This window comes from Orcinus orca, chromosome 10, assembly GCF_937001465.1.
Source record: "Orcinus orca chromosome 10, mOrcOrc1.1, whole genome shotgun sequence".
In the NCBI taxonomy this organism is placed as follows: Eukaryota; Metazoa; Chordata; class Mammalia; order Artiodactyla; family Delphinidae; genus Orcinus; species Orcinus orca.
The window spans coordinates 16,333,149-16,350,689 of record NC_064568.1 but is presented as its reverse complement, the minus strand read 5'-3'; the positions used below and the strand labels follow the sequence as shown (position 1 = coordinate 16,350,689).

General features: G+C 35.5%; 1 protein-coding gene across 5 annotated transcripts in view; it reads right to left on the bottom strand.

Moving 5' to 3' along the window:
- The window catches only part of CNTN3 (contactin 3), a 239,603-nt gene extending 229,504 nt beyond the window's left edge, over window positions 1-10,099 (bottom strand). For 3 of the 5 annotated variants that reach the window (XR_007479545.1, XM_033437175.2, XM_033437176.2), the window contains exon 1: window positions 9,944-10,099. Coding sequence is in view for 4 of the 5 variants with exons in the window: in XM_033437175.2 (XP_033293066.2) it covers window positions 9,944-9,998 (55 nt within the window). In the remaining variant the exon portion in view is untranslated. The remainder of the gene's footprint in view (window positions 1-9,943) is intronic. The other 2 variants (XM_004274764.4, XM_033437173.2) reach the window with 1 other exon arrangement.
- Between the last annotated feature and the right edge of the window lie 7,442 nt (window positions 10,100-17,541).

Here is a 17,541-nt window from a genome sequence, read left to right as displayed (position 1 = left end):
GCAAGGATCTCATTCAGATTCAATGGAGAAATCTAAAGCTTTAAAGACAAGCAAAAGCTAAGAGAATTCAGCACCACCAAACCAGCTCTAAAACAAATTTGAAAGGAACTTCTCTAAGTGGGAAACACAAGAAAAGGACCTACAAGAACAAACCCAAAACAATTAAGAAATGGTCAAAGGAACATAAATATCGATAATTACCTTAAACGTGAATGGATTAAATGCTCCAACCAAAAGACACAGGCTTGCTTTGCATAGATACAAAAACAAGACCCATATATATGCTGTCTACAAGAGACCCACTTCAGACCTAGGGACACATACAGACTGAAAGTGAGGGGGATGGAAAAAGATATTCCATGCAAATGGAAATCAAAAGAAAGCTGGAGAAGCAATACTCATATCAGATAAAATAGACTTTGAAATAAAGAATGTTGCAAGAGATAAGGAAGGACACTACATAATGATCAAGGGATCAATCTAAGAAGAAGATATAACAATTATAAATATATGCACCCATAAATATATATGCACCCAACACAGGAGCACCTCAATACATAAGGCAACTGCTAACAGCTATAAAAGAGGAAATCAACAGTAACACAATAATAGTGGGAGACTTTAACACCTCACTTACACCAATGGACAGATCATCCAAACAGAAAATTAATAAGGAAACACAAACGTTAAATGACACAACAGACTAGATATATTTAATTGATATTTATAGGACATTCCATCCAAAAAGAGCAGATTACACTTTCTTCCCAAGTGCACATGGAACATTCTCCAGGATAGATCACACATTGGGTCACAAATCAAGCCTTGGTAAATTTAAGAAAATTGAAATCATATCAAGCACCTTTTCTGACCACAACGCTATGAGATTACAAATAAATTACAGGGAAAAAAAGTAAAAAACACAAACACAAGGAGGCTAAACAATACGTTACTAAATAACCAAGAGATCACTGAAGAAATCAAAGAGGAAATCAAAAAATACCTAGAGACAAATGACAATGAAAACACGACGACCCAAAACCTATGGGATGCAGCAAAAGCAGTTCTAAGTGGGAAGTTTATAGCAATACAATTTTACCTCAAGAAACAAGAAAAATCTCAAATAAACGACCTAACATTACACCTAAAGCAACTAGAGAAAGAAGAACAAACAAAACCCAAAGTTAGCAGAAGGAAAGAAATCATAAAGATTAGAGCAGAAGTAAATGAAATAGAAACAAAGAAAACAGTAGCAAAGATCAATAAAACTAAAAGTTGGATCTTTGAGAAGATAAACAAAATTGATAAACCATTAGCCAGACTAATCCAGAAAACAAGGGAGAGTACTCAAATCAATAAAATTAGAAATGAAGAAGTGTAAGTTACACCACAGCAATACAAAGCATTCCAAGGGACTACTACAAGCAACTCTATGCCAATAAAATGGACAACCTGGGAGAAATGGACAAATTCTTAGAAAGGCATAACCTTCTAAGATTGAACCAGGAAGAAATAGAAAATATGAACAGACCAATCACAAGTAATGAAATTGAAACTGTGATTAAAAATCTTCCAACAAACAAAAGTCCAGGACAAGATGGCTTCACAGGTGAATTCTATCAAACATTTAGAGAAGAGCTAACACCCATCCTTCTCAAACTCTTCCAAAAAATTGCAGAGGAAGGAACACTGCCAAACTCATTCCATGAGGCCACCATCACCCTGATACCAAAACCAGACAAAGATACTACAAAAAAAAATAAAATTACAGACCAATATCACTGATGAATACAGAAGCAAAAATCCTCAACAAAATACTAGCAAACAGAATCCAACAACACATTAAAAGGATCATACACCATGATCAAGTGGGATTTATCCCAGAGATGCAAGGATTCTTCAATATATGCACATGAATCAATGTGATACACCATATTAACAAATTGAAGAATAAAAACCATATGATCATCTCAATAGATGCACAAAAAGCTTTTGACAAAATTCAATACACACTTATGATAAAAACTCTCCAGAAAGTGGGCATAGAGGGAACCTACCTCAACATAATAAAGGCCATATACCACACACCCACAGCAAACATCATTCTCAATGGTGAAAAACTGAAAGCATTTACTCTCAGATCAGGAACAAGACAAGGATGTCCACTCTCACCACTATTATTCAACATAGTCTTGGAAGTCCTAACCACAGCAATCAGAGAAGAAAAGGAAATAAAAGGAAAACAAATTGGAAAAGAAGAAGTAAAACTGTCACTGTCTGCAGATGACATTGATACTATACAGAGAGAATCCTAAAGATGCCACCAGAAAACCACTAGAGCTAATTAATGAATTTGGTAAGGTTGCAGGACACAAAATTAATGCACAGAAATGTCTTGAATTCCTATACACTAATGATGAAAAATATGAAACAGGAATTAAGGAAACACTCCCATTTACCACTGCAACAAAAAGAATAAAATATCTAGGAATAAACCTACCTAGGGAGACAAAAGACCTGTATGCAGAAAACTATAAGACGCTGATGAAAGAAATTAAAGATGATACCAACAGATAGAGAGATATACCATGTCCTGGGATTGGAAGAATCAATATTGTGAAAATGACTATACTACCCAAAGCAATCTACAGATTCAATGCAATCCCTATCAAATTACCAATGGCATTTTTTACAGACTAGAACAAAAAATCTTAAAATCTGTATGGAGTCAGAAAAGACCCTGAATAGCCAAAGCAGTCTTGAGGGAAAAAAACAGAGCTGGAGGAATCAGACTCCCTGACTTCAGACTATACTACAAAGCTACAGTAATCAAGACAATATGGTACTGGCACAAAAACAGAAATATAGATCAATGGAACAAGATAGAAAGCCCAGAGATAAACCCACACACCTACAGTCAACTAATCTATGACAAAAGAGGCAAGGATATACAATGGAGAAAAGACAGTGTCTTCAATAAGTGGTGCTGGGAAAACTGGACAGCTACATGTAAAAGAATGAAATTAGAACACTCCCTAACACCATTCACAAAAATAAACTCAAAATGTATTAAAGACCTAAATGTAAGGCCAGACACTATCAAACTCTTAGAGGAAGACATAGGAAGAACACTCTTTGACATAAATCACAGCAAGATCTTTTTTGATCCACCTCCGAGAGTAATGGAAATAAAAACAAAAATAAACAAATGGGACCTAATGAAACAAAAGCTTTTGCACAGCAAAGGAAACCATAGACAAGACCAAAAGACAACCCTCAAAATGGGAGAAAATATTTGCAAACACATCAACGGACAAAGGATTAATCTCCAAAATATATAAACAGCTCATGCAGCTCAATATTAAAGAAACAAACAACCCAATCCAAAAATGGGCAGAAGACCTAAACTGACATTTCTCCAAAGAAGACATACAAATGGTCAAGAGCCACATGAAAAGATGCTCAACATCACTAATTATTAGGGAAATGCAAATCAAAACTACAATGAGGTATCACCTCACACCAGTCAGAATGGGCAGCATCAGAAAATCTACAAACAACAAATGCTGGAGAGGGTGTGGAGAAAAGGGAACCCTCCTGCACTCTCGGTGGGAATGTAAATTGATACAGCCATTACGGAGAACAGTATGGAGGTTCCTTAAAAAACGAAAAACAGAATTACCATATGACCCAGCAATCCCACTATTGGGCATATATTCAGAGAAAACCATAATTGAAAAAGACACTTGCACCCCAATATTCACTGCAGCACTATTTACAATAGCCAGGTCATGGAATCAACCTAAATGACCATCGACAGATGAATGGATAAAGAAGATGTGGTATATATATACAATGGAATACTACTCAGCCATAAAAAGGAACAAAATTGGGTCATTTGTAGAGATGTGGATGGATCTAGAGACTGTCATACAGAGTGAAGTAAGTCAAAAAGAGAAAAACAAATATCGTATATTAAAACATATATTGGAACCTAGCAAAATGGTACAGATGAACTGGTTTGCAGGGCAGAAACTGAGACACAGATGTACAGAACAAACATAAAGACACTAAGCGGGGAAAGCAGTGGGGGGTGGGGTGTGGTGTTGTGATGAATTGGGAGATTGGGAGTGACATTATACACTAATGTGTATAAAATGGATGACTAATAAGAACCTGCTGTATAAAATGTAAATTAAATAAAATTCAAAAATTAAAAACAAAAACAAAAAGTCCCCATTATCTTCTATGATTTGGGCTCCCTTTGGGGTATTAGATATTAGAAAACCTTTGCAAAATGGTCGGGTTTCTATTTTATAAATGATAGAAATATAACACAAGTCACACACATATTTTAAAATTTTAGTAACCACATTAAAAAAGGTTAAAAGAAACAGGTGAAATTAATTTTAATAATATTTTTGCTTGACCAAATATAATTACATTATTATCAGTGCAAAATTTAATCAATAAAAATTATTGAGATATTTAAATAATTTTTTTAAACTCTGAATATTTTTGGTTACAAGTCTTTTACATTCTGTAAAAGACTTTTACTGCATTTTAGAGTCTCCATCGGGCCACATCTCAGTTGGGACTAGGTACAATTCCAATCTTCACCTGCCACACGTGGCTAGCGGCTCCCATATAGGACAGTGAACATGTGAAGTATCTAATACTGTTAAGCAACGAACTAATAGGTAATTAAGGAGCAAGATAACAATCTCCTTGGGTCCTTGATGATTTTTAGCCCATGGCCTATACCTCTGACTTTATTACAGAAGAGAAACTACTGAAGTGGTAAATTCTAGTGATAGGGAACTATACTCTGATTTCAGAAATAGACAGAAATCTTGAGACAACCATGTAGACTGGGCAAGTTACTTAAACTCTTAGAGACTGTTCCCTAATCTCCAAAATAGAAATAATATCTATCTCATTTTATTTTTGTTAACTAGATGACCTAAGTAAAGCATTTTCCACAGTGCCTGGTACACAATGAATGAGCATCCATTAATTACTATTGTTAGTATTATTAATTTTCCTGTCATTACTATTGTTTTCCTCATCTGCGTGTTCCTTCCTCTTCTTGTCTCTGTCTCTCTGTTCTCTAACTAGGACTCTGGCTCTTAAACTTTTTTCATAGCAACTCAGTAAGAAATATACGTAAGATCAAGACCCAATACACAATATTCAAAGGACAGCTCCATGAGGACTGGGACACTGTCTGCTTTATTCACTGCCATGTCCCAAATGCGCAGAAGTGCTCAACAGACAACATGTACTAAGTGGGCAGTGTATGCTGATATATTACACTCTATTCTTACTTTAATTTTAATTTATTTATTCTAATGAAAAATGCTAAATGTGACCCACAGAATTGATTTTTTTAACCCACTATTTGGTAGTGACCTTTAGTTTGGAAAACTCTCATCCCTATTTTGTGCAGGGTCTTCATTTCATTCATAAGGTACACCCCTTGATGTGGGTACAAGGTGACATAGAGCCTTGAGGGTATCATAAAGGGTTTCTTTTCTCTCATATCCTACATATTTTCCATCCACAAATCCTCATGAATATACCTTCAAAATATATCCAAAATTTGACCACCGCCCCTGTTAACTACCCTGGAGTTAGACATAAACAACCCTTGCCTGATTAACTTCCCACTGATACCTCTGCTTGTTCCTGCACCTCTACAATCAATCCACAACACAACAGCCAGCCAGATCCTTAAAAAAAAAAAAAGAAAAGAAAAAGCCAGATTACATCACTTCTCTGATCAAACCACACTGTGGCTCCTGAGGGCATTCAGAGCAAAAGCTCTAAATATTTTCAGTGACATACAAGGCCTTCATTTTTGCTGCATCCATCTCCACGTTAACTCTTGGCTCTCACCTGCTACTTCTTTCCCATAACTCTTCCTTGTCCAACCAGGCGAACTTTCCTGCTGTTTCTAGAAATACTCAGCATGTCATATATTAAACACTTGGATGGACTGCTGACTCTGCCTGGAGCTCCCTTCCCTAAATACCCACGAGGTCAACTCGTTCGCCACAAAGTCTTAGCCCAAATGTCACCTTCTCTATGAGGATGGACCTGATGACCTCTGGTAACTCACTTCTCAGCCCCCCACACTCTCATCTTATTCTGCTTCTTTTCCTTCACAGCACGAGCATCTCCTAAATCAATATCATTTTCTACCCTGACATGATGGAATATAAACCCCACAGGGACACAGATCTCTGTCCATTTTCTTCACTGGAAACAATGTATGGCACATAACAGATGCTTAATAAATATTTTTAAAAGAATGAATGCAGCCTGGTGTTTTGGAGGAAAAACACGATTAAATTCACCTTCGGAAAAATTCCCAGCCAAAAATTACTATTTGCCCCTTTGCTACAGAGAGAAACATGCAGAGACAAAACAACAGAAGGAAACAGTTTTAAAAATGCAGAAAATAATGGATAACAAAAAGCTTAAATCTGAGAAAACAGAAAACACAAATTATCAAGCATTTGCTATACTTATTGAGTTTTCGTCTTTGGATAAACTCTACTCTACACAACTGAATTCACATAACATGTTTTTACTTGGCATTTATCTAGAGATCTTCCCTACCTCATGAACAGATTTTTACTTTAATACTTAAAAAATGACCCAATATTGGTTAAGAGAATATCACACTCACAAGCTGGCTTTTTAATCTAAATTTTATGTAAATCCAAAACGAGTACCAATATTCAGTACATAAAGAACTGTACGCAATCAATACTCTTTAGAAAATTAGTCAGAGACAAATTCTTCTCCATACTACAATTATAAAGATTACCAATTCTCTAAGTAATACCCTACATATAATTTATCATATATCAATTAGTCCAGTTCTCCTTTACCAACTTTTATAGCTTTCTTACCAACATACCCAGAAAATCAAGCTGACCTTTAAATTTTTTAATGTCTTAATATTTTAATAAAATGGATACTGCTTTCTCCATAAATTCTTTCATAAGTCTGTAAAACATTTCTAAAAAATATTGAAAACAAGCAATACAATTGGCACACAGTGTAAAATTACAACTCAAAATTTTAAACCTTTAAAATACTGATCTCATTTTCTTTAGCTATACTTCTACTTTCTGAGTATATCTACCTGTTTCCAACTAATTGTAAAAGTTCAAGGTTATTTCTATGAAAGTTGATATTGTGAATAATAATACTAATTGTAAAAGTTTCCAACTAATTGTAAAAGTTCAAGGTTATTTCTATGAAAGTTGATACTGCGAATAATAATACTGCTGTAGTGTATTCCCTTTCATTTTCTCCTTGTACAAAAGAACTCAAATTTAAAGTTTTGTAAATGAAAATAATCCAAAAAAAGATTTATTTTGATATCTGTATTGATCTTTCTCCAAAAACTATTTAAAACAGTAGAAATTTATAAATAATTACTCCTTTCTTCCTCACTGCTAGATTAGTAGGAAAGAAAATGTTTTAGGAAACAAAATTGAGGCATCACAGCAGAAAACCTGTTTAAAAAAACTTTATTTTAAAAGTTGGAGGTTTGAATATCATTTAAATACTTAAAGAATGTTTAAGTTTGAGATAAGGGCTTGGAAGTTTACTCTAATATAAACATGTTTTCAAATAACATATGTTCTACCTGACAATGCATTTGGCCTCGTTCCATACCAATTTCCTCCTCTTAGAAAAGAAAAATGACAAGCTACTTTTTTTTTGCTACTTTCCTTAGGTATCATAAAGCACTTGTGTTTATCTAGAAGGTAGGTCTTCTTCTCAGATGGATGCTGAAATTTTTAGAGGTAAGAGGTGATAACTTCTGTAACTTACTTTCAAATGGTGTAGTCAATCAAACAATGAATGGAAAATACACACACATATGTATATATATATAGAACAGGTACAGTAAATGGTACAATATTTAAATCTAAATTGTGCATATATAGGTACTTATTGTACTATTCTTTCAACCCTTTAGGTGCTGGAGAGTTTTTATAATAAAAAGAAAGAAAACTTTGCAAACAAATCAACGGACAAAGGATTAATCTCCAAAATATAAAAACAACTCATGCAGCTCAATATCAAAAAAACAACCCAATCAAAAAACGGATGGGAGACCTAAATAGACATTTCTCCAAAGAAGACATACAGATGGTCAAGAGCCACATGAAAAGATGCTCATCATCACTAATCATTAGAGAAATGCAAATCAAAACTACAATGAGATATCACCTCACACCGGTCAGAATGGCCATCATCAAAAAATCTAGAAACAATAAATGCTGGAGAGGGTATGGAGAAAAGGGAATCCTCCTGCACTGTTGGTGGGAATGTAAAATGATACAGCCACTATGGAGAATAGTATGGAGGTTCCTTAAAAACTAAAAATAGAATTATCATATGACCCAGCAATCCCACTACTGGGCATATACTCAGAGAAAACCATAATTCAAAAAGACACATGCACCCCAAAGTTCACTGCAGCACTATTTACAATAGCCAGGTCATGGAAGCAACCTAAATGGCCACTGACAGACAAATGGATAAAGATTATGTGGTCCATATATACAATGAAATATTACTCAGCCATAAAATGGAACGAAATTGGGTCATGTGTAGACATGTGGATGGACCTAGAGATGGTCATACAGAGTGAAGTAAGTCAAAAAGAGAAAAACATCGTATATTAACGCCTGTATGTGGAATCTAGAAAAATGGTACAGATGAACCTGTTTGCAGGGCAGAAATAGAGACACAGACGCAGAGAACAAATGTATGGACCCCAAGGGGGGAAAGGGTGGGTGGGATGAATTGGGAGCCTGGGACTGACATATATACACTAATATGTATAAAAAAGATAACTAATGAGAAACTGCTGTACAGCACAGGGAACTCCACTTTGCTGTACAGTAGAAACTAACACAACATTGTAAAACAACTATACCCCAATAAAAAATTAAATACAATAAAATAAAGCAAAAAACTAATCGTTGTACACGTTACTTCATTTTAAAAAATCCTTGTCTTACTCTTCCCCTGTTCAAGAAAATGAAACAAAATGAACAAAAAGGAAATGAATCAAACGATTTTTTTTTTTTTTTTTGCGGTACGCGGGCCTCTCACTGTTGTGGCCTCTCCCGTTGCAGAGCACAGGCTCCGGACGTGCAGGCTCAGCGGCCATGGCTCACGAGCCCAGCCGCTCCGCGGCATGTGGGATCTTCCCGGACCGGGGCACGAACGCGTGTCCCCTGCATCGGCAGGCGGACTCTCAACCACTGTGCCACCAGGGAAGCCCATCAAATGATTTTTAAGAGTTGCTTTTGTATGGTGAATATATGAGAATTATTCCTTTTTCTTTCTGTTTTGTTCTAAACTTCAAATTTTCAATATTAACAAATAAAAATTCTATCCTTATTTTTGGTCCCTTAAATAAGTTATTTGCTGAAAGAAAAATAGTATTGTTTTTAAGATTAGATATGAAAATACTGATATTCTTTAAAATCTGTATTTTCCCTTTACACTACAGATTACAAGATTTAGCCATTTTGGTAACAAAGTCATGAATTAACATTCTCAAATTCTGATTAATTGTTATATTCATAACACTACAGTAGATCCATAATATTTTTTGTACCCATGTATCTATTCTTTTTTTTATTTGAATTTTATTTTATTTTTTATACAGCAGGTTCTTATTAGATCCATGATATTAAATGCCATTATATTTGTAATGAAAATATAATGGTCTGCAAACATTAGGGAGCACAATGAGAACCCAGTTATCAGAAGAGAAAATTAGAATTTCCTTTCTGGGACAAAAAAAAGACTTGTGGAGGATTAGTTCAACTTTAAAAAATTATTTAACAAATGACTCAAGTATAGTTCTAACTTCAGTTTAGAAGATATAGCTTATTGTTACCTCCTAGGCAGCCAATGAATGAAAGCAGGATCAACTGTTTCCATGACAACATCATCTTTAATTGCCAAAAGCAAGAGTAACTCTTGTCCAGTCTCTGATGAATAGAATGCTGTGTCTTCAGGTGAATCCTTTAATCTGTAAAATAAATATACAAAGAAGTCAGACTTGAAACAATGAATTGCTTTAAAACATATATTTTCTTCTTTTCATAAAACTGTACCACTCTCAACCACTCAAAATCCCCAAATGAAATGAATCTTTTTTGGTGCAAAAAAGATGTATGATATGTAGATACTTACAAAACTCTTTATGTAACCGATAGGCAGACAGAGAGGCTTCACGAAATTAGAAATGTTTGACAATACTAAAATATTAAATATTAGTATATTAAGTATTGAAACTTTTGCTAGATAGTAATTATAACATGTAAAATATCACCCTGAAATTGTAATTTTTCTCATTTTCTCTCATGATAATATTTTTGGTTAAACTAAGAGTCAAATCAGCAGATTTGATATCTTGAAACACTGCTTTTCATAGTCTCTGAATCCCTCATAGGCATATAAGTTATAAATAACATTATCAGTGCTCATTTTAAGCCTGTTTTTTCAGAAACAATTGCAGAAAGCCCTCAATTACATATGTTGAATTTAAAAAATGCTAATGATGTTAATCATTAGAGAAATGAAAATCAAAACTACAATGAGATATCATCTCACACCGGTCAGAATGGCCATCATCAAAAAATCCAGAAACAATAAATGCTGGAGAGGGTGTGGAAAAAAGGGAACACTCTTGCACTGTTGGTGGGAATGTAAATTGATACAGCCACTATGGAGAACAGTATGGAGGTTCCTTAATAAACTACAAATAGAACTACCATATGACCCAGCAATCCCACTACTGGGCATATACCCTGAGAAAACCATAATTCAAAAAGAGTCATGTACCAAAATGGTCATTGAAGCTCTATTTACAATAGCCAGGACATGGAAGCAACCTAAGTGTCCATCGACAGATGAATGGATAAAGAAGATGTGGCACATATATACAATGGGATATTACTCAGCCATAAAAAGAAATGTTATTGAGTTATTTGTAGTGAGGTGGATGGACCTAGAGTCTGTCATACAGAGTTAAGTAAGTCAGAAAGAGAAAGACAAATACCGTATGCTAACACATACATATGGAATCTAAGAAAAAAAAAATGTCATGAAGAACCTAGGGGTAAGACGGGAATAAAGACACAGACCTACTAGAGCATGGACTTGAGGATATGCGGAGGGGGAAGGGTAAGCTGTGACAAAGTGAGAGAGTGGCGTGGACATATATACACTACCAAACGTAAAATAGCTAGCTAGTGGGAAGTAGCCGCATAGCACAGGGAGATCAGCTAGGTGGTTTGTGACCATCTAGAGGGGTGGGATAGGAAGGGTGGGAGGGAGGGAGACGCAAGAGGGAAGAGATATGGGGACATATGTATATGTATAACTGATTCACTTTGTTATAAAGCAGAAACTAACACACCATTGTAAAGCAATTATACTCCAATAAAGATGTTAAAACAATGTTAGTGATGAAAATTGTTCAGTATGAGAGTCTTGCAAATGAAACTACTTTATTTTTTGCTTTCCTGAACTTTCATCAACTTGAATGTGCTGGCTGAGAGTAAATAATTGTGTGAATACCCTGTGTCATTTTCAATGGCCATTTGAAACTACCTAAACTGCATGGTTAATGATCAAGTAGGCTGGATGCACACACTTAAAATCAGAGAAACTTTTTTCGATTGCTAAAACTCAGCTGGTTCCACACAGGGAAATGAATGACTTTAATGTCAGCCATTTTAGCAGAGGTGTACAACTCTCAGTCAGTAGCCGCTATGGATTGGGCTGTCTTAGCTGTTGTTAAGCAAACGGGAGAAATCTCAGTAGTTCTTAACTATGGGATCCTGCCATGTGATGTGATATATTCAATTAGAATTAAGTGTGTTCCAAATAATAATAATTTCAAGTGTGAAAATATGACATCTTGCAAGTTACATACTTAAAATAATATATTAAATCAGTTATTCCTATAGTAATGCTGCTCTTGTTCACTTGCAATATAATATACATTCTTGGGGAAGGCGAGGGGAGTAAGTGGTGGAATGGCTAGAATTCCGGGATTTCGGCATAACTCTGACTTGGCCCATGGGACTCTGAAACAGGTAGAAATACAATTGAGAACTACTCCTCTAAGAACTGCAGGTTGGCAACTTACACCATCATGGGATCTGTGACCATTTCTAACTGTCCCCATTACTACAAATTGCAAGTGTCTTAGTTTAGTTTCCCCTTAATGCAACCACTGCAAAATGAATTCAAGTACAAGCAGTTTACTTGAGAGGTGAATGACAAAAACAGTCAGGACCTGGCAAAGTAAGAGAGGGAAAGGAAGGCAGCTGATAAAGGGTAAGATACGAACCCATCAACCCCTGTGTCTAAGTACAGCTTATTCCTTTTGGGGAAACTCTGGAAGTCCAGCCTGTGTAGAACGTATGCCTCAGAGTAATCCCAGAGTTATGCTTCAGTTGTCCAGTTATCCTTGCCAAGGGGCAAGGGATCTGGGGTATTTATACACCAACTCCCATGAGTCATCGTTTGGAGGCTATTTTCAGGGAGTATTAATGATCCAGGACTTCTAGCCTCTCATAGGGACAACAAAATGGCTTCAGAGGCAAAAAAAAGAAAAAAACATTATGTCCACTCAAAAAATGCATTTGGTGGCAAGTGGAAGTGATGTGTGCACTGAAGTGATAATGGCAAGAGTCACATGTGGTGTCTGTCACACTGTGCATATGAAACTGAGACATTTTGAAGCTATTTTCAATAGCATTCAGTCCCAGGAGACTTATGGCCAAAATCATGAAATTATTTAAGTATACAAGGAAGGACACACATTCTACTTCATTCAATAATGACTTCTCAAGCCTTTCCAGTGGTTGATTTCCCCCACTTGGACCAAAGGCTTTCAGATACCTAGCCTGCCTTCCTTTTTCCTGATTAATCAGTAAGACATTTTGTATCCATAATTATTTTCAATTACTAAGTTGAATAATAACTTAAATCATTCTAGATTACACTTAAATATGACAGCCATAACCACCATAACTTCCTTCTAATCATGCACGTGAGGAAACCGTAGTCCAGAAATCATGAGAAGAATGACATACACACACATGTACACAGTAGAAAAGCAAAAAACTTTTTTAAACTTTTCAAATAAAATACAATGACAATTATTCATAAAAGGCGTTGGAAACATTAAATGCAGTAATATGATACATGAAATGTCAAATATTCATAAAAAGTTAGGGAGCAGTTGCAAGGTATATTAAAGGCTGGGGACAACGGTTAAGTCTCAAACACAGGAAAGCCTTGAGGAGTAAAACATTATCAAACTAGTATTTCATTCTTTGAGGAGTTAAAGCTATCCATTAAATGGACTTATAAAGAATTTGGTAATAACAAAATAATAGACTTAAAAAGAACAGGTTGTTGGAATTTTCAAGAAGAAAGGACAAACTTTAGCAGAAGATCCTGTAGTAACATCATCACAATCATTAAAACGCATCCATATAAATGTGTGAGGCTTTGCTCTATGTCATACAGAGAACAAAACATATGGTCTATGTTCTAATACTGCAACGGGAAAAGAAAATATTATAAACACTTGTAAGTAGGAAAAGGAGAAAATTACCAGACTGATACATCTTTGAAAGTAGGGCCACAGCTTTTCCACCACTGGTTGCTGCAATGTTTCTAACACCCTGTACATCATTTTAGGCTTTTAAGTAATTTTTCTTGCTGAGCTTTAAGAAAAATGAATAAATCAATTTGGGAGATTAAACCATTTCACTGGTCATCAAGTGAGTGAGAAGCATTTCTACGGAAAGAAAAGATAAGCCACAGCATGGGATCTAGCCACCACTTGAAAATTATTTCAGAAAAATGTATAAGAAGGCATTAAGTAGATGGTAAATTAAAAAAAAAAAGTTATCTTCCCAACAATGCATCCCACAACTAACACGCATATCAGCTACATTTGCAAAGTATAAGTATGTTCAAAGAAGTCCTAAAGTCTTTTTGAAAATTCATTCATTCAATAAATATTTATTAAGCTCCTATTAGGTGGTAGAATTTTAATTCTGGAGGAAGATGAAGATGGGGTTCTCAGATAATTGATGATCCCTGCCCTCATGGAATATACAAACTAATGGGATTGATATATGATTCAATTACTTACAAAGTATATGTAAACTGACCACTATGAAAGGTACAATGAAGGGATAGGAGTTTCTAGTGAAAATCTCAATGAGAACAACCCTCATCAGGAAGGTCAGGAGAAGCTCCTCTGAAGAACTGCAGTGAAATGGAAGAAAAGAGGAGATGACATAACCAGATGTGTGTATGTTTTGCAGGGTGAGAAAAGGAAGAAATTTTCCAGGTATAGACAAAGACTTGGTATGGCCTTGAGTTGGTAAACAGGCTGGTGAGTAGCCACTGTCTGGACCCTCTCCTATCAATTAAACACCCTGTCTCCCAGGCTGGCCGAGAACCCCACCCCACCAACTAGACGTACCACCTAAAAATTAGTGACTGGCTCTACAGGGGGTTTCCAGAATTCTGCTCTAGCCCATGTCACTTCTGATTGGTCAGTGCCCATGTCCCTACTGCTGGTTAAATATTTTGGCAATCACCCCTGGGCGTAAAGAATAGAATATGCAAAAGGCCCTGTGGCTTCAGTGTTCATGGCTTATTGTACGAACAGAAAGAAGATTGATGAGATAGAATGCAGATGGCCAAGTTCACTGTGAGACTGCAGATGTATAATAGGGGTCAAGCTTCTATGCCTGGCTAAGAATATTAGTATCAGGATAAAGCCCTTTGAAAACGCAGTACAATTTTAACCAGGAGTTGACATGATCAGATTAACAATGAACATTCAAATCAGACAATATTATAATCTGTATCAGGCTTAAAAGGATAAAAAGACAACACATTTTGCAACACACCAATTTTGTTCTTGCCTTCAAATTCATAGAAGTCAGACGCTAGACAATATTAACCAAACTATCTAATTTAAGAGAAGAAATATGTATATTCCAATAGTCTTATATTGGTTCACACACATAAACATACACACAGGCACACACTGTATAAAGTTCAAAGATAAAAAGAAACTTCACTTAGGAATACTATTTTTAAAAATTATGTTGCTCATTTTTAATCAATGCTAAAGTAGGGCACTGACTTTATAAATAATGAAGGTAATTAATACAGTTGTGACCTGACTTCTCAGTGTTGCCAAGTATTGTCACAGAGAGAAAGGTCATATAAAAGCTCGTACCACTTCTGAAATCACCAAGTTAAAATAAATACAAATGAAGCTACTGAAGCAAGACAGATATGAATCAAAATGTCATCTGCTACAATAAAAATATTCTACTATCCACAGGAATGTTTTAAATCAAAGAAAAAAATAGATACCCTTTAGAATTTTCTCTGCTAACAGACATTTGCTTCTAGGGGTTAAAGCTTAATAAATTCACAACACATTTCTCATGGTGGTCTTTAAAAAGCCCCCAAATTTAGTATATATTAACAACTGTACTATCTATTCTTAATGTCAACTCAGCTAAAAATGCTAGACCTTGGACTTAAAACAAAAAATGCTCTAAATAGTTGTTCCCAGTTGCTTTAAAAGAAGAGATCATTTGTGGCTTTTGTCATACACTTTACAAACGTGCTACTAAGCTTGTGGATCATGAAATACTGATATATATTTATACTGAATATACTACACAGCTCTGAATGCAGTCTTGGCAAATGCTCAGAGTTAAGCTTCTTTATGCGGTGGAAAGTTGAGGTGTGAGAATGATTTGACTTCATTTATATCAGAGTAACAGGTACCTAAGGCGCATTCTCCTTTTCAAAGAGACAAACCCTACAGCAATTTGTTGAGAGGATTGCTGAACACATCTCTCACATCCAAAAAAAACTCACCTCCAACTCTGATATTTGAGACACAAAATCTATTCATGAATATACATTATTCCCAACCTGTACCAAAAAAACCCACAAAAAACCTTGAGCAGATTAGAGCCTTTTAGTAGAGAAAAATATTTAATCATTAATGCATAAAAGTTTGATGCCTATGGTGTTGTATTTTCAGTCTTGTAGAGAAATTAGCTCACTATCGTGGTATACAACATAACACCATGGTAGTCAATGAATAAATGAGTTTAACACTTGATAAGACTGCACATCCTGCCAGTTCAGAAATCAGGCTTCACACACCCACTTTGTTTTCATTCATAATCATTCATTCAGGATCTGCACGTCTTCCAGAAATGTAGTTGATCTACTCTGCATACTATACCTCTTTCCTGCTTAAACTGAACAGACGGGATGAAATTCACATGAATACTGGGCTCAAAGTCCAACATTCTTGACAACTCCACACACATCCTCCCTACAGTTCATAAGTGTTCCGCAGCTAAGAAGAGGGGAGAATATAATGTGCCCAGGTTGATGTGACCTTCACACTAACAGTTCTGTATTTACAGTAGCACAATCAACAAATAAGGCGAATGCCAGCTAGAAGCCATTTATCTCATGCTCTTGAGGACACATACAGCCCTTTATAGTCCTTCCTCCAACCCTCAGCACTTTCAACACCTCCCATTATAGTTACAGAGACTATGGCTTTTCTCTCCAACTAGACTACAATCTGCAAAACAACAGTGATTCATAACCTTTTGTAGGTTAAGGTCGTTTTTGAGAAATCAGCCAAATCTATGGACCCTCTTACCTCTCTACTCCAAATACAGATAGACTGACATAAGCTAACTTTTGTTTTGTACACAATTTGTTTTATTACACTGGAAAATAATTTCTTTTACATAGCTATTACATGTGTGTGTACCTCTATATGGGTGTATATATTATATACATATGTGTGTGGGTGTATATATATATGTGTGTATTTGGAGATTTATTTCTTCTTTCTTTGTTCATGCAGAAATTAATGACGACTTCATCAAAATGGAATTAAGTATAAATTATGCAGATTGAAAAGAAAAAAATTATGTTGAAAAATAATTGTTCCTGAGAAGGTCACTGTTGAAAAGCTTGATAAATAGGTTGAAATCATGAACCTGTTTTCGGTATGGAGTAGCATCTCATCTCTGACATCCAGTTAATTTTTTTCTTTTGATCTTTTAGCAATCAGAGTACAAAGGCAGTAGCAAAGCGAATCAGACCTCTTTTGGGGCATACATTGCTGTCGATGAACCAGCTATATAAAAATACTGCCAGAACACCCTGAGGCACCTTATGTTGATTTCAGAGCCTCTTTTTACTTTGTCCTCAACTCAACGAGGTCTTCTCTGGCAACTCAAGAGGTCCTCAACTCAAAGAGAGTTTCACTGATACCACTTCAGAAAAAATTGCAATTCCATTTTTCAGTTGGTTCCACTAATTTCATGCAACTGCAAGGTGAAGAGAAAAGACACAGCTACAAAATCATGCCAACCGGTTTCTTGCTTCAAAATA